Raw genomic sequence first — 18,267 nt, 5'->3', positions numbered from 1 at the left:
TTTGCCAAAAGGTCTACTGGAGACAAATGGAATTCCCTGAGGTAGCAAAGGAGACTGCTTTATTTGTATTGAGACCTGACAGCAGTTCAGGGCTTGTTAAAGAATATACTTCCTTATCAGTTCAAGCCAGCAAGTAGAGCCATTTAGTCTCAGATTGAATCAGCAGATTAGATTAAACATTAGGAAGAAGTTTTTCACTTTAAGGGTGGTGAGGCACTGGCACAGGTTGCCCAGAGAGGTTGTTGAGGCCCCATCCCTGGAGGTGTTCAAGGCCAGGCTGGACGTGGCCCTGGGCAACCTGGTCTAGTGGGAGGTGTCCCTGTCCATGGCAGGGGGGTTGGAACTTGATGATCTTTAAGGTTTTTTCCAACCTAAACCATTCTATGATTCTATGAATTTATCTATTAAATAACACAAAATCAAAAAGTAACTATTTTGAAATCTTTTCTGGGAGTACTGTCACTTACCAGTAGCCAAACAGGTATAGACAGGGAAAGGGTTGGTTAATGTTCAGTAGTGCAAATCAGAATGCTTAGTCAGTATCTTCTTAACTTCTGCATTTGTGTAAGGTAGAAGCCCTAGAGATCTCATTATCAGAAAATGTGATGGTAAAACAAAATCTGTTCTTTAGAAAAATAAATTAAGAAAAAAAAAAACAAAACAACCCACCTGTAAGGACTGGATATTTTTCCCATGTATTTAACAATAATAATAAAGCAAGGCTTACAGAGATAAACACACTTAATGCAACAAAAACATTAAATATTGCTGGATTTTTTTTTTTTAGCTAAAGAATTGTAAATTATGGTCTTATATAGCAAGCATGTCTTTTGAATGAATGTATTAGTAGAAGATGCTTCTTAAATGCTTTGAATTTAATTGAAGCAGTTTCCCAGTTGAAGCTAGTTATGTTCTGCTGTAGGAGGAATAATAAAAGTAATTGTCTGGCCATTCCGAATCTCTCTGGACAGAAGAAGCAATTGAGCACGTGGATGTTTTTCAGAAACTTGAGTGCTTTACATTCATGTGTGTATAATATATATACATGTGTATAAACTTTTGTAGCAACCATTAGTGTGCTCCCAGGGGAGATCTCAGATAGTGATCTCAATTCTTGTTGTAAGAATCAACTTTTTGAGTGAAGCTGCATATACCTATAACAAATTTAAATGTAGTGATCTTTAAAGCTGTTGTTCTTACAATACCTGTTCTTTGTACTCTGCTTTGTTCCAATTGGAGAAAGTCTTTCTGGAATCTGAGAGAATAAATAATAGTTCTAGCAGTCAACCATGACACAGACATAACTTTCTGTGTGCAGACTGGTTTGTAGTTCATGTACCAATTGTGAAGATGTAGGCAAATGTAAGTAAAAATGGTTACCTTATTTTATCAAAGAGATGCTAAAAAAAACCCTACCACTCCACAACCTAAAATTTCACCTCTTTACTACTACTGTTCGGGGGGGGGGGATTGTTTCTTTATAGAATGTATATACATACATTAAAATAAAAACAATTTCTCTACCTTTTTTTTTTTCCTCAAACGTTATTGGTAGTATCTTTAGCTTACAAGACTGCTGTCCTTACTGCTTGAATTCTAATAAGCAGAAGCAGCTGATGGAGCAGTTAGTACTGTAAACAAATGCAATGAAAGGACATTTTAAATGTAATTTTGAAAAGAATGCCTTTTTAAAAAAATTAGTCTTTCAGAGTGGCATTTCAAAAAGAGATCATAAGAGAACAATGAAACTGAATTTAAAATTTTCCTTACCAGAAGATCTTCTTTGTAGTCCTTATTTGGGTAAATCTGTAGGTCTGCTTACAGCTGTATGTGGTCTTTGTAGTAAGTATTTTGGAAATATGACCTAAACTTTTATGTTTCATGGTAGTACATTTCTCTGGGTCATATATTATGTGATGCCAATTAAAATTCTGAAGACTATGAGAACGAAAGAACAAAACAGCCGCACTTGGACATGCTGATGATGTCAACATGTTTTGATCAACTCCAGATTAGCTGGAAATGGCAATGCATACTCTAGAGGCATTTTTGTGGATTTGTTTCCCTGATAATAAAGTCTTGTTTCCTAATAACTGAGGAAGCTATTATTTTGGCTGTCAGTTGCAGTAGTGTATCATGTAATTAAAATAAGCTGTGCTCTACAGTCCTTCAAGAGAAATGAGGAGTAATCAAGCCTTGAAAGTGTTAAAATTTATATACAGCTTTTGAAACATGAGTATGATTTCAAATAAGTTCTTGTCTCACAAACCCATTCACACAGTTGTGTGCAGGTGCTCCCCGGGGAGATGTGGGTTATGAGCACTTGCACCTCCCCTGGGAATGAATGTGAGTAGGAGATGTGGGTGCTCCAGCATCTGTGTCCCTGCGCTGCTTCCTCCAGTGTGTTAATGTGCACGCTGGTAGAAAGCACCCTCAAGGTCACATGTGGGCACTGAGATATGGGGTGTATATGGTGCTCCCCACGATGTCTGTCCTTGCCGGGTATGGGCTCACCTCAGCATCTGACCGGGAGGCAACTCTGCAGATGTCTGTCTGTCTTTCCTTATTTTGTGAAAGCTCAGACTCAGCTGTCATGTCTGTTTGACTAAGGTAAACTTCCAAGAACTTCAACTCCTTGCTGATGTTTGCAAGGCTTCTGCTGTGCAGTTGGGAATTTGATGCACCATAGCAGATTAGTGTTAGGTGTCACTTAACAAGTGTTGTTTGGTGCTACAGCTGCCACGGACTGTTACAAAACTTAAAGGATTTTCTCTACTGCAGTATGTAGATTCTTATAAAAGAAGTCTGGTCTGTTGAGCACCTTTCCTTAAAAGGAAGAGATCTGTTCAGAGCCTATTTAGAAAAGACATGCGTGGATTCAACTGGCTGTATTTTATGACATGTTATGGGCTTTATAGTGTGTGTGCCTCAGTCATGATTATAATTGCCTTGAGATAATCATTGCAAGCAGCCGGTACTGGGCAAAGAAGCCCTTCCATCCACCTTTACTATCTAGGCTGGGAAAGCTGAGATCTCTGCAGCTCAGAAGCTTGCTTCTGCAGTCAGACAGCTCAAGTGTGTAACTGTTGGCAGAACACAGTTTCTATACTACTGCATTATTCTTCAGGTACTGAGAAGTGTACGTGTGATACTTCTCTAGCATATGGAGAGCTATCATATATATGTAATGATGAGCAGCACCACCACTTTGTTTTACATTAGCAAAGAAGAATGATGCCAAATTTCGTCTTTATTCAGGGAAGTGGTTAACCAGTAGAAGCTGGTAGCTAATCTAAATTTTAATGAATATCTTTCAAAGGCCCTGGCCGTGCTAGCAGATGAGCTGGATTGCTTCGGGCTACTGAATCATGAATAGGAGGTGTCCTACAAGCTGGCTTCTGAGATTGGGGTCAACCTCTCTATTTTAAAAGTCAGTAAGAAGTGTCAGTATTAACCAGAGCCAGTTGGTTGTCAGAGCCCCACTTGGGCATGTTCCAGATTTTCTTCTTAAGGAAATTGGGGTATATCTTCTACCACTTCATTTCTGCACAGTGTATTGTTCTGGCTGCAGGATGTTTTGCGCACATGGGAGCAAAATCCCTGTTCTCAGATTTCTGAATGTTCAGCTTAAGTCAAGTTGACCAGTAGTCCACAGGCTCTTCCATCTCATGATATGCATGCTGGATGACTCTTTGGATTATGATTTATCTGTTTAGTTCCCAGTTATGGAGATGTGTGCTTTTTCGTGAGTAGAGGTGCTGTACATTAGTTGTTTGATATGTACATATGGGTTGTACAGGTCATATTCCCTAGTGTGAAAATTAATACAGGCAGTGTATTTTAGGGAATAACGAGTTAAAGGTAAGTGACCTCTCTCCTTGAACACATAATCATTTTGCCTGAAAATAGGTTCCTATTGCAGTCTCCTTTTCTGTCCTTCTCTGAGAGTTCTTGAAAAAGTAGATCAGATTAATAGAATGGAACTGAAAAACAAGCTTAGGCTGTGGAATGGCTTTGAGTATACTTTAGGTAAGATAGCATGTGTAGTGTTTGGAAGAGGTAGGAACAGGAGAGAGAAACCCTGTGATCTTGCTATGATCAAAACAAAAAATAGAAAGGTCTTGAGAGAGAAATGCACCATACTTTCTCTGTAGCTTCAAATGAGAAGGGGTAAGGTAGCTAGTTGTCTTTGCAGGAGCCAGTTCTATCCCTAGGAAAAAACACAAAGGAAATGAGGAAGAAGATGACAATAGAAATGGTGACCTAAGAGGACAGAAATGGGCTTAGGAATGGGTCTCCTTTGGAGAGACCCAAAGTGCTTGGCTACTCCATGGATAAATGACATGACAGGAGGGGTGCAGATGTGGGGGTGGAGATTAGTGCTGGTGAGAGGGTTGGGGAGAGCAGAGGAAGAAAAGTAGCAGAACTGTTGAGTGCAAGGGGATGGCAATGACAAAATGTGGAGAATCAAGGTGATAGGAAAAAGGAAAGGAGATGTCAGAATAAACATACAGCAATACCTAGCATGAATTACAGATAGACAAGAGTACAAGTTTTCTTTCTGGAGCCCCAAGTAGAATCCTGCACTATCGGCCATCTGTGAAGCTATTTGACTTAATTAAATGCAAAAGTGGTATACTTCACAGGCAAGAGATGTTATAGTTAAGATGGTGAAAATGTCATTTACTCTTTTAAGAAGCGTTGTTAAGAAAGTCACATAATTTTTATGTTTGAGGAAGTTCAACATTTAAACTAGGCAAATATTTGCAATCTATGAAGAACTTCAAAGGAATGGAAGAAAAGACTTAAGAGAAGGTTACTGGATTAAAAATGTAGATAATTAAAAATGCTTATTGAAGATGTAAGTGCCCACTGGATTTACATTCTCTAAGAGTATGCCTTTCTGCTTATTTTGTAATCATTGCGAGATAAGAATCATTGCACTCTAAACTTAGTCACTACAAAACTAGACTGAAGTATTTTTAAAGTAAGTATCTAGTTTCTACACAATCCTTCTTTCAGATATGAGAGTGCTTAAATAAGTATTAGAAATGTTAATGAATGAAACTGGCACGGTACTGATTTTATTAATAAAAATGTGAATATATGGTGCCCAGACTATTCCATCTACTTGTAATAGGTCCATAGGATTCAGGGTCCCTAGTGACTGTTTTTCTGAGAGAATTTTGAACTCTGTGGTGTTAGTGGTTTATACGATGGTTTGTTAATTAGCCACTTGATGTTTACATGCTGTTTTCAAAAGAGGAGTTTTATTTACATAAGTGATTCCTTCCTCCTGGGTACTTTCCAAGCAAAGTCTGTACTCTTCTCAGCTGGAAGGCAGATAGGTAATCATAACTACCAGTTTTCTTCCTGCTGTTTTCTGGCTGATCCTCCTATCAGATCCTCCATCTGCTCTGTGATACTGTTCCCACAACTTGGCTCTGCCAGTTCTTCCTAGATATTGTGTTTCCTTGCTAACTTTGATAGAAATGATCAAAGCAATTGCATGGCAAGAAATTGTCATGCCGTGAAGTTTTTTCAATGCTCAAGAAAAACTAAGAAACTTCATAGGACTGTGTAGAATGTACATTAGCTGGGTAAGTCTGTTGAATATTCAGTTTCAAAATTGCTACCAAGTCAGTGTCAGAATTTTTAGAAGTTTGAGTTTGTATAAGAGTTCCATGTGGCACAATTTGTGTCTTGTGTCATTTGTGTAGATGGAAGGACCAGGCTCCATTCTCTTAGAATTGCAAGTGAATTATTCTAGTCAAATAGAATGAGGCAATGACTATTCTGAGTATTCTTATGGGCCTTAGGCTGTTGTAAGACTCCGGACATATTTGTTGTATGATTTAGGTAACTGTGTGTCTATCCGTAGGAAGAAATTTAATTTTGTGGAAAAACTGAGTTCGTAATGAGTTTGGAAACAACAGAGCAGTTATTTCTAATAATTGTACTGACATTGTAATTTTGATGTGTAAGTTCATTTGGAAATCAGGTGCTTCAGTTCTCAATGTGAGTTCACAATGTGAACTTCACGGGTGAAATACTATCAAAGATACTTTGCAAGTCTTGCCTCCTCTCACTGGGTGAGAACAGCCATGTCTAAAATTAGCCTGTAGAATTGCCTTTTGATTGCTTTGGTTCCCAGTATTTTAAAGAGGTAATAATTAGTACTTTTGAGACTAGTCATTCTTATGATAACTTCTCATATTTCACCTTTTCCTGGCTGCTCTGTTCTAGGCATCCTCGAGGAGGATCGTTTATCCGGCCAAACAAGGCAAATTTTGGAGTAGATTTTCTTACTGCAGTAAAGGACCGGTATGGGTTGAACGACAAGCAAGATGTTCAACATGGGACAGAGAATACATTAGTATTTGGAAAGAAGACAGTGGAATTTGTTGGCATGGATTCTATTGCAGAACAACAAAGGCAAGTGTAATATATAAAAACCCAAGATGCACTCTCAGGGACTGATTAGTCAAGTAGTAGTTCAACTGTAAGGAAAGGAAGCTGGCTGTCTTGCATATAACATTGTCATATCTCTAAAAGAAAGCCAAACTGCACTATGTTGGAAGAAATAAGAAATCTCCCTGTTGCGGCTTTATAATTTACCTGTTTTACAGATAGGAACTGGGATTATATCATGTTTGAGTGCTCACTGTCTTCATTTTGATTTCATAAAGTAGGAGGTGATGATATTTGGGGAGGAATGAGTGAGATAAATTATCGTGATATTGGCAATCACTATAGACATGCATGGTCCTTTATAAATAGATGTATTTTAATATTTTCTTAGTATTGTACAGTATTATTTCATCTCTGTTTACTCATATCAGTAATGACTTTGCAACTAAGAGAGGGAAGGTAGAATGTCACTGTACTGCTAGTGAAGAAGTCTTTCAGTCAGTTCATGTCATGTTCATTTACCTGGAAGGGTAAGAAAGAAACTTAATGATGTGTGATAGATTGGAGTTTTAATGACCTCCAGCAGTAGACAGCTATCAGTTCAGTAGGTGGCAGTCTCCTTCTGAGCTGATATTCCACAGCTATTCTCCCTTTGTCTCCGAGAACATACGAAGCAGTCCTTTTTCTTGTCTTTTTTGGTAAGTGGTACAAAGAATGACCAAAAAACTTAAAACCTCTTGCAAAAAGTATTACAAGAAATCTGTTTAACTTGGAACCTCTAATTAAATTCAAATTTGCATAGCTATAATTTGGTTTTATCACTCTTTTTTTCAGTTGGATGAGGGTCGGTTGTTTTTTTTTGGGGGGGGGGTGGGGGTTGTGGTTCAACGAGACCTATTTTGTAGTAGCAACAGAAAGACAAAAAATAGATATGTGTTTGTTTTTGAGTGAGTAATACACTGCAATGTAGCAATCTGCACATTGCTAATTCTACAGGAGACAATATGTATGAAAAGGATATAATTTAGTTGTAACAGCCAGGTATTTATGTAACGTACCTATTTCTGTTTGAAGATTGCTTAACAGAATGTTCTTTCTCATTTAGCCAACTGAACCAACTGGTAGATATCTCGGTGCGTGAGTGTGCAGTGAGCCATGCTGGTCAGAAAGAGGAAATCAGCAGAACATGTGCTAGTATCCTTTTTTTGCTATATTGCATGATAGCACAAATAAAGTACATATTTTAGCATTCCAAGTGTTCACTTCAATGAATGATATTTGTATCCTTTTAGTAAAAAAAAAAGTTTAAACCTGCAATTTATATTTAGAAGCTTAATGCAATGTTTACAGAGTTAAAAAGTAGATGCCTATAATTTTTGAGAGGCAATACAAATTGTGGATAAAAATAGAAACGTTGTCATAGGTTGCTACTGTGGCTGCAATTTCAGAAGGCTCCAGCAGTGGGGTTTTTTTTCAAATTTAACTCTAGGATAAATAACCCCATAAAAATACAGCTGATATGTTCTGTAGGTACCAGAAGTTTCCAATACATAATAATGTATTCAGTATACTGCACATTGTAGCAATGTTACAGAAAAACAAAGCAGGTATTGTTTGTTCATTTGTGAGGACGGATGAGAGTTCCTGTCAATATGGAAATTAATCCATTATAGTATTTGTAAAGTTAAGTTCTTTTAAAAAATTATAAGACGTTTCTATACCACAAATCAAAATAAAATTTGTTGTAACTGAGCAGTAGTATATTTTAGCCCAAACAAGTGTCATCTATTTCTCTTTATTTGATTCAAAACCAAGTCCTAATTCTAATTTCTGAAATAAGAAGTTCAGATTTGAGATAAGTTTCTTTTTCTTAATGTGAAATTTCAGATATCAGGCATATAAATCTATCAAAAAATCTGATATCGTCTTGGGAGACAGTAACAGCTATTGCTTCTCAAGTTCAAAATCTGGAAACACTTAATATCAGGTATAACTATCTGGGTTTCTGTTCCTTTGGTGTAGGGACAAAAAAGAAGAGGCTCTTTTAGATACGGGGTCGGCTTTCTAACGGTAACTGGATGCCTCAATACTTGTTTTAATGGGAGCTAAGTTTTTAAATACCTTTTTTTTTTTTTTTTTTTTAAATCTTGTCCTTAAACAACTTGTATGTGTGCTACATTTTTCAGACATCCCTTTTCAAGGAAAGACTAGAACCATAGGAGTTTAGCGTCTGTATAAAACTAAATTCTGGAGAAGTGCTTGGGACAGATGGGTGTTGAATGGAGTTTTGTAAAATTAGAAAAATCAGTTGTTTGAAAAACAGAATACAGATTTCAGCCATTAAACATTTACAGGAATTTAAGCATTTATCAATGTGTTCAACATAACAGATTTCATAAATTTAATGCAAATTGGCTTGTTGGCTAGGGAGACTGGATCAAAATGCATTATAGATTTTTACAGGGTGCTGTAGACTTTTAAGCAGTTAGACTGAAGGTAAAAAAAAAAAAATTACTTGGAGTGCTTTTATAGAAATAAGGAAACGGGGAGTATAGCAATTTAGGTTTACAGCATCGTAAGATACCCTTAAACACTTCTGTGACGTCTAAGACAATTAATTCTCTTGATTTTAAAGCTTCGTTTGCCCGAAGGCAGAATCGACTTAACGTATGTATGCGTCCACATTGCTTGCGTGCAGCGAGTCTGGTTTGCAGCAAGCTTCGCAGTGGAAGTAGCCAAATTTGCTGTGTGTGTGTGTGCGTGCAGCAGGTCAGACTCTCTGGATACTTGTGCGTAGGGTCTGCGTGGCACCGGCAGGATGTGGGGACTCCACTGGCAGATGGGCCCCTCAGAAGAAGCCAAGACCTTGTGTTGGCTTTGCTGCAGGAGCTCGAAGCCTGTCTGTGAGAGCACCAGCGACACACCTTGTCTCTTAAAAATCTCGCTTAGCACTTTGTAGTTAGGTTTAGCAGGAGCTGTCTGTTTGCCTTCTGGGTTTGCAAACCTGTTTGGGTTTTTCTCATGAGCTTAGATTTTATTTTTTTTTCCTACATGGAAAAACTGTAAAGTAAATATATTTTCATCTTCTTTTAAAGTCATTCCAACTATCTTAAGATTTTTTTTGTCTGGTTTCCTTTATTGTTGATATATTCTGCCTGTCTGGGCAAGTCTTTAAGAGCCCACTTTTGTTTAAGGCTGTTTCTTTACCCACAGTGTCTTGACACCAAACTAAAATATCTGTAATGCTTTAACCAAACTCTAAGTATCCCAAGACCCATTCTATCGCTGTCCTGAAATGATCCTGGTAAGAACTGTGGATCATGGTGACAGATCTAGGGGAAAATCTCTTGTACAGTGATAACATTGGAAAAGGAGGGATGATGTTGTTAAATAAAGCTGCAGTTCCATCGAACAAAAAAGACTTCACAAAGTAATTTCAAAATAAAGAACATTTCTAGTACACGGCTACCTATACACTGTAGCTGGCATGTGCCAGAATAATCTTCTGGTGTGAACAAACACCAAGTTAATTTAATAAAAAATTGACCCCACTTTTTGTATTTGTTTTTATGGTTAATGTGACAAAAATGCATTTTTTAATAGTTGTAGCTGTTCCATTTTCTTCAATATTTAGCACTGAACAGCTGTTTGCATCCTGGGTGCTATTTGTAAATCTAACTTTGCCTAGGGCATATGTTGTCATGATTTATTATTATCAGCATGCATGAGAATACAGAGAATTTATTTTAATTCACCTAGAAAAATCTGACTTTGTTTCATTTAATATTAATGAAAATAATTCTTTTCATATTCAAAATTTAGGGGAGGAAACAGGAGGAAGGAGGCCACAGATGAACAGATATGCATTCATGAAGTATGAAAGTAAATTAGGAAAGAGTATGTTTGAATATAATGAGAAGGATATTTTATGCTATTTTTAAATATGTGACACCTTGGCAGTGACTTTTAAATTTTGTTTTGTGTAATTTTTTTTTTGTCTTTAATATGTAATTCCAAATCAGTGACTTAAATAAATGCAATTATTCATTATGCTAATTATTCTTTTTACACAGTGAAAACAAAATGAAATTTCCATCTACATCAGCTTCCGTATCCAGTGTATTTTCAAAATTGAGGATTCTGGCACTGAATCAAACTGAGATAACATGGGCAGAGGTAATAACCTTTCCTGGTTCTGTTTTTATTTATATTGTTAGGTTTTTGAGTCAAGGAAAGCGCAATTAACATTTATGCATTATATTCTTCTATTGAAATGTAATCATCCTTAGAAAAGGTGCTGTGCCGTAACTGTATTAGTTATGTAGTAGCTAATGCAGTTCCTACATAATGTAGTAAGTTATATTGGCACAGGAGTCTGAAAAGAAACATTTAGCTTCATCTACATTTGTAAATTACCAAGTCAAGATAAAGCAGTTTCAGTATAATATAACTTCATGTCCCAAAGTTTTGTGGGAATGAAAACTTTTTGTTTCCTTGAAGTTATTAACGGTGTATCTGTATTTTTATGCATGTAAGCGAATAAATGCAAATGGGAAGATCATTATGACACAAAGTACTTCTCTTGGCATCACTTTGCATCAGCAGGAGATTGGCTTAGTGTCTTTGCACATACTGACATTTCTTCAAATACATGATGACTGCGTATGTGCAACACAGACACGGCACAGAGTAAACAAAGCTTTGACTCATTTCACGGATGGAAACATGCAAACATTTAAATGACTCTGCTCTAATATATCTTATTAAGAACGAAGTCCTGTTAAATATGTTAGCGGTGGGCCTTTTATCAGAGATGGGACTTATGAAGCACATCTCAGTAGTGCCACATTACTTATAATGGCTTGTAAATTCCAGCCCATTATTTGGATTTCTCAGGAGCAGATTTTGTATATACTGCATTGTGAAATTACCTGAATTTTCAGATTTTTGCTGCCAGCCGCTATCCAGTAATAGAGCACTTACCAAAACTGGGGTTTGGGTTAAGCAGAAAGATACTTCTTCATTCTCTACTCTTGCGGCAGGGCTAGAGAAGTGTCATTGCTATATTTTTGTTTTGTGTCCATTCACTGTGCTCTTAAACCCTCGGTGGGGTTTAGGCTAGGACCATTGATAATCCTTCCATAGCAGCAGCAATGTGAATGGTGAAGTGACTGGAAGAATTAAGTGTCTACAAACACTTTAAACATCGTCTAGTGCTCATCAGAGTAGATCTGTACGTTGTGGTGTTTAAAAAGTTGGCAGCTGCTGGCAGCAGCTCTCCTCCCTGCCAGGGTGGCCAAAAGGCTGGTCGGAGCTGTTGCTTCAGATTTGAGTTCTCCAGGGTTAACTACGTTTCAGAGAGAAGCCCCAGAAGAGTTCAGAATTACGTAGGTTTTGCCTTTGTTTTTGAAATGCTGTTCTAGCTGATGATTCATCATAGGTGATAAAGACATTTTTGGTTCAGAAATCTTTTTTTATGAAATTGAAATTTGTTCGATTCATTCCCTTGTAAGTGGGGGGGACATAAGCCTGCGCTTAAAAGTGGTGTTCCAGGGCAGCCATACGAAAGGGAAAAAATAAAGGGACCTACCTGGCATGAATACTCTGTGAACAAACCACTTGAAAATGTTCCTGCTCAGGCCATATGGGGAGTTACTTTGAAAACTCAACTTTTTACTGGAAAATAATAATGGCTATGGTCCAGGCAAAAGAGTAATACAGTGACTGTCAATGGGAATGTAAGTGAAGTCTGAAAATCCTAGAAATGTTTTAATTAAAATTAAAACAATTTAATGGTGAACAGCATTTCAAAATAATAACTTACTGCCATATGTAATAATATATGTCACGGGGATAGTTTTAAAAAAAAGAAGAGAAGACTTGTGGGTGTTTTTTCATTTGTTACTCTGTTTTGAAATATTTTTCACAGTAGAGAGATGTGCTTGTTGTGCAATTACGCATAACTTCACATTTACGTGCCCTGAGCATCACTGTTCCAAAAAGTTCTTTCATTAGCATCTTATATGCACATATCTAACTACATCTGAGATTTCTATTAATATATTAGTAAAAGAGCTTATAACTTTATAATTGTTGATCAATATTCAAAATATAACGTATAACCTTCAAGGGGGAAACACTTCCTGTAAAATCTCTTCGTTAGAAACCATTGACTTAGAAATTGAATTAATGCATTTGAGAGTAATGAATTCATATTTATGGCTCCAAAAACATTTTTTTTTCTTATTCAGCATTTGGATCATAATGCTATATTTCTTATCCTGCTTTCAAACTAAGACCTTATATTTATAAAATAATCTACTATTATAGAGTGTGAAAGAAAAATCTAGGTTAGAGCAGAGGTGCAGGATGATGTTTCTGACACTGGCAAGTAGCAGGTAGTTGGGAAAAATTCTAGGCAAAAGGCAAGCATATGGTAAGAGCTGCTTATAAAGTAATCTGGAATTCTGGGGCTTCCTTAGCTGAAGACTATGTATCTGTATTTAATTAATCTTTGTGGATTTTTTTTTTTCATGATTTATCTAAATGTGTTAAGAACCCATTTGAAAATTTTTATATCCGCATCTTTTAACATCAGTTTAATTATGTGCTGTATGAAAAAGTACCCTTTTTGGTTCTAATCTTGCTGCCTGATAATTTCATTTAATAATTCCCAATATTTTAGGTGTGAGTAACTGAGGACAGCTATTCTCTGTTTCATAGCTTTGATGATTCTTGTCAAGCTTCTTTGTGCCTTTCCCATTTATATTATTTGCTTCCTGGGATAAAGAGACTAAAACCATAGGAACATCAGGGACTTACGTGGTAACAAGTGTTTCTTGTTGTCTTTATTTCTTTTGCAATAGGTCTTGGATTTCCATTTTCCTTTTTTGATCAGCAGTGGCTACTCCACTGGCTATTCATCCCAACCTCCCCACCAGCTATCCGCAACAAGCCCCCGACCTTTCCTCAGTGTTAATTCGGTGTCTCATCTGTGAACTTTTGTTTCTGTATGGAAGCTGTTTTCAGCAATAGTTGAAAATTTGGCAATTTGAGTTTCTTAGAATTGTGGTGTGACTATCATTTGGTTTTGGTAATTTCCTAGTCATTTGGTCGGTCTATTGAAAAGTCTTCTGATACTTCAGTTCCACGCAGGTTTTCTGTTCCATCCATCACAACACTGAGCTTTTGTGGGGGAAATCCCCCAAAGGTTCTCTGTAGTGAACGTGAATCTCTTGGCTCTCCAGGCTTCTTTTCATGCTTTCTCATCACTAATAGATACACTATTTTGGTCTGTCTTGTTGACATGGGAACACACTGCCCAAATTAAGGAGACAGAAGATTGGTGTTGCCTGCTCCTGCTCTGGAGCAGGGGAAATTGTTACATCTGAGTTTGTAAGTTTACATGTGTGACGGATATAGCAGCAGAACGAGGTTTCGTATTTTTGGGTGTGAAGCAGTTGAGCCCCAAATTGTATGCCACTACTTGAAGAGATCTGAGTGTTAATATTTTGTATTGTGTATATAATGAAACAGTTATACGTACATCCAGCTGTATAACTTCATACAGCTGTAACAGCATGGTGAACGCAGGCTTTTTGGTGTCTAGGAGAGTGGATATTTATAGGAGAATCCGTTAGCTATATACATAACACATTGAACTTGATTGCCCCAATCTCTGAACTTCACTGCTTTATAACCTTGGTAACCTCCGGTAAAAACAAGGTTCAGGCCATTACACTGTGCATGTGTACGTCTGTGTTCTTGCATCTCAAAAACTTTGAATCCACTAGCCAATTTCAAACACATTTTGTGGCGGAGCCTTAAAAATAATTTATTTCCTATAACTTTCAAGAAAATAGGAACACAGATGGAGGCAAGAGCCCCTCTAAGTTTCCTAACCAAGGAAGGAGTAGCAGGATGAACTCACACTTAATTCGACTCTGGAGAATACACACAAGAAAAACCTTGGTGAAAAAAATAATTTGCGACTCAGAGGCACAAATCTGTAGGAAACCAGTCAGTTGCAGTGCTTTTGGAACTCCATTTGCTACAACTGCAAAGTTTTTGACACTGTCACAGTTGCATTCAAAACTGGGGGTTATGCCAGCAATTTCTACTGCTTTTTAGTAAGTGTTTATTTTTAAAAGTTGTGTTATCTGCTGTAGATGTTTAAAAAAAAATAGTAGTAATTTTTATGTAATTTCAGGATGTAAGATTTAAAACAAATGCATCTTTGTTCAATTTGTAGCCTTTTTGAAGTCATTTACTTTCTTTAGAGTACTTGAAAACTTCAGGGTATGTGCTGACTTAATGCAATTCTTGGTTTTTAGTGGTTTCATGTGGTGGCACAGTCCCATGACAAAGATGCCTTCAGGCTCTGATAAATTAAGGCGTTTAAGTCTGTCAGACCTGATGAGAAGTGCCAGAGTTCCAGGACCATCAGCAGTCGAGTATATACTGCCATTTCCTCCCCTCATGGTAGGGAAAATCCGATCACTCCAACCCTATTGAATAAAATAAACTGTTTCCAGGTCACCCAGTCTGTGGTCGGGGGGTTACTAGCCTCAAGCCTGGACCTGGAAGTCCTGTGACTGTGCAGAACCCATTTGATGTCATGTGCGCTGGTAGATCCAGAGCCAGGAAAGAGCCAGCTGGAAGAAAGGGAGGGCTAGGAAATCCGTAGTACTTGTTTCTCTGGTTTTGGGAGCTATGGCTTGTTCTGAGGAAATCTGCGTAAAGTATAATTTCTGGAATAGTTTTTCCCAACTTTTGTATATTAAATGAAGTTTTGCTCTTAGGTTCTTCTTTGTGCGCCAGGATGGCCAGCACTTGAAGAATTGTACCTTACTTCTAATAACATTACAGTTTTGGAAAGGTAAGATGAGTAACACGAGTCAGTCATTTATGACTGATGTACTGCAAAGTTATTTAGCAGATAAAGTTACACTCCTGTAATGTTTACCGTGACATAGTTGTAAAATAAATGATGCAAACGTCACATGATGTGCTTCAAAACATTTATAAATGTACACAATTATTTGCATGTAGTTAGATACTTAGAAAACTAGTGTTTTCATTAGCAAATAACTTTAAATGTTCTGTGTTTGTGTGTGTTTTTTTCCAATGTGGCAGGCCGGATAATGTCCTGCAGACCCTGAAGTTGTTAGACCTTTCAGACAACCAGTTACTGGATGGAAATCAGCTGCATCTAATCGCACAGCTCCCCAGGTAGCTGTGAAACAAATTCCCTGGAAATTCTTTGTCCTGGATGTCCATGTCCCCAGTCTTTGTTGACTGAAATATGATAGTATTGATGTTGCATGGAAGATTTGTGGAATCTTGAAATCGAGGCATTTTGTCCTTTTGAGGAGAGTAACGGAATTATTTAATTGAGCTATTTTAATAGAAACTTGTCTTTGCTGTATAGTAACGCATTTTTAAGCTGTATGTTATTAGGTTTTCGTTATGTACTTATGAAACAGAAGTGATTTATCACGTCACTAAGTTCTTTCTGTGTTAGTATGCAGAGAGTTTTATCCAAGATGACAAGACTGTAGGGTTTGTGTGGAGTGGCAAAGCAAAGGAGCTGGGGAAGTTCTTTTTTTGGGGGTAGCTTAAAGACTTTCAAAGAGACATGCTTCAAAATTAAAAAAAAAAAAAATGAAAAAAAAAAAAACAAAACCCAAACACTATAATTCCCATACTGCATTGGGTAAATGTATTCCACTTTCTCAAAAGAACGCCTGTGGTAATACCCTTTACAGAGATTCTTCTGGTTTACTGTACTCTCAATAGCAGCATCTTACAGGCTTGAGCTGTGATTCCTTGCTTTGGGGTTACCATCCAGGGAAAGGAGGTGTGTCTTCCTTCAGCACTTCAGTTCTGCACAGCAATTCAGCACAGGCTGGAGAATTGTGGGACTAATACAGTAGTTTTGCTCATTTGCGGAATTATCGTCTTGTGCTGTACACCAAAATAGCAGCCATGATTTTAAATAGCCACAAGCTATTTGGAAAATCACACCATTTAAATCCAGGAGCCATTTTGAAAGCTTGACATTATTGTACTTACTTTCGGAAAAATTTGTTCCCTGAATACTCTGCTGAAGTCTGGCTACTGTCTGTGAAGTTGCTGTTCATTTGTCAATGATTATGCATCATGTCAAAGTTTATTACATCTTTGTTTAAAAAAAAAAAATTGAGGTAGGTAGTATTTCTTTACAAAAAACTTCCCATGCCATGTACAGTAATCATTGTATCTATTAAATTTCAGATTAGAACAGCTAATACTTAGAAACACTGGAATATCTTCTATACACTTTCCTGATGCTGGATTTGGTATGTAAAAAAAGTAATTTATTTATAACTTTATAATTCTGTTTATTTAAACTTTTCACTATTGTCTTGTAAATTTACTCTTTTTCCTAGGATGCAAGACTAAAATGTTTCCTTCACTAAAACGCCTTGCAATAAATGACAATAAAATATCACAGGTAGGTTAGATTGGGGTAGTTTCACATTTTGTAAATATGTGTATGTTTGTTTAAGAGGAACTTGCACTTTTGCTTTTTAAAAAATTCTCTGATCGCATATGTAAGATCCTGAGGCAACTATTGAATACTTTGATCAACACAGATCAAATGTTTTAATACGCTTATTAACATCTCAGTTAAACACGTTTACAGTAGGTAGTCATATCCCTCTGCTACCTCATAATTCCTCTCACAGAATTCTAATGATATAAAATGCTGAGTAGTTCCTCATTTGGTTTTGGTTTGTTTTGGTTTTTACTTATTTAAATGTAATGCAGTATTTTCCTTAGCTAGATGAACAGGGTGAAAGTACTTGGTTCTGCTGTCCAAAAGGATGGTTTCAGTCACGGTCATTGTATGGGAAAAGTCAATCTTACTGTGTATTGTTCTGAAATTGTGTTTTGTGTTTCCTCGAAAGACTGTTCTCTTCCATTTCAGTGGTCATCTATCAATGAGCTTGATAAACTGCCAAGTTTGCGGTCACTGCAGTGTCACAATAACCCTTTCATGGACACGGAGAAGAACCCAGAGACCCTGAGACAGCTGATTATTGCCAAGATAAGTCAACTGGAGGTTTTGAACAAGTCTGAGGTACATGATATTTCAACAAATTGCACAAGTCTGGGAAAAAAGATTTAATCATTGCCTGAGGAATTGTTTCTTTGAAGATTCCTGTTTGTTTGGGTGCAGGGAAAGTAAAATGCTGGCTATGCCCTCACCTAGTCAACGGGGCACTCAGTAGGGTGACAAGATCCTGCCTGGTTTGTGAATGCTGTGAACTCAGTGGGGACAAGGACAAGATGGAGGAATGGTGGTTTTTTTTAAGTACCTGCATCATGTTGAAGTTGCAGGACTGTAAACAAAAACCATACTCTGGCCAAAAAAAACCCAGAAAAAACAGCATAGTTGAATCTGTTTTGGTGACAGTAACACAGGCATTTGCCTTCTGTAATAGGAAAATAGCATTACCTAGACCAAATCAAACTTTCAGCAAACGTTTATCATAAAAGAGAGCAGAAGCAGCATCTGTTCCATAGCTACAAAAAAACAACCTTGTGTCACCATATTCAGTAACATCTTTGATTAGATACTCATTTATGGATCAGTCAGCACACAGAGGCAGGGGTTGTAAGATTAACAGCTTTAAAATGTACTAAAAATACTATGGATCAGTCAGTACTTGGAGAGAGGGTTTGTAGGATTCTTGGTAGCATTAAAACATACTGAAGTAAGAGCAAAGACTCAGTGTCATTAATTAGATTTTCTTCTCTGGAAAGTTGTATAATTACGTTATGTGCCATTCCTGTGTCAGTACAGATCCT

General features: G+C 37.1%; 1 protein-coding gene across 2 annotated transcripts in view; it reads left to right on the top strand.

Annotated features, from left to right (window-relative positions):
* Positions 1 to 18,267, top strand: part of TBCE (tubulin folding cofactor E) — a 25,858-nt gene that overhangs the window by 3,832 nt on the left and 3,759 nt on the right. Inside the window, exons 3-11 of one of the 2 annotated variants that reach the window (XM_009885936.1) lie at positions 6,247 to 6,435; positions 7,517 to 7,605; positions 8,299 to 8,398; positions 10,485 to 10,587; positions 15,213 to 15,289; positions 15,547 to 15,642; positions 16,687 to 16,751; positions 16,842 to 16,906; positions 17,384 to 17,538. In XM_009885936.1, coding sequence (XP_009884238.1) covers positions 6,247 to 6,435; positions 7,517 to 7,605; positions 8,299 to 8,398; positions 10,485 to 10,587; positions 15,213 to 15,289; positions 15,547 to 15,642; positions 16,687 to 16,751; positions 16,842 to 16,906; positions 17,384 to 17,538 — 939 coding nt within the window. Of the gene's footprint in view, positions 1 to 6,246; positions 6,436 to 7,516; positions 7,606 to 8,298; positions 8,399 to 10,484; positions 10,588 to 15,212; positions 15,290 to 15,546; positions 15,643 to 16,686; positions 16,752 to 16,841; positions 16,907 to 17,383; positions 17,547 to 18,267 lie in introns of both variants that reach the window. The other variant, XM_009885935.1, reaches the window with a different exon arrangement.

This window comes from Charadrius vociferus, unplaced genomic scaffold, assembly GCF_000708025.1.
Source record: "Charadrius vociferus isolate BGI_N301 unplaced genomic scaffold, ASM70802v2 scaffold435, whole genome shotgun sequence".
NCBI lineage: Eukaryota > Metazoa > Chordata > Aves > Charadriiformes > Charadriidae > Charadrius > Charadrius vociferus.
This window is presented reverse-complemented; position numbering and strand designations above follow the sequence as displayed.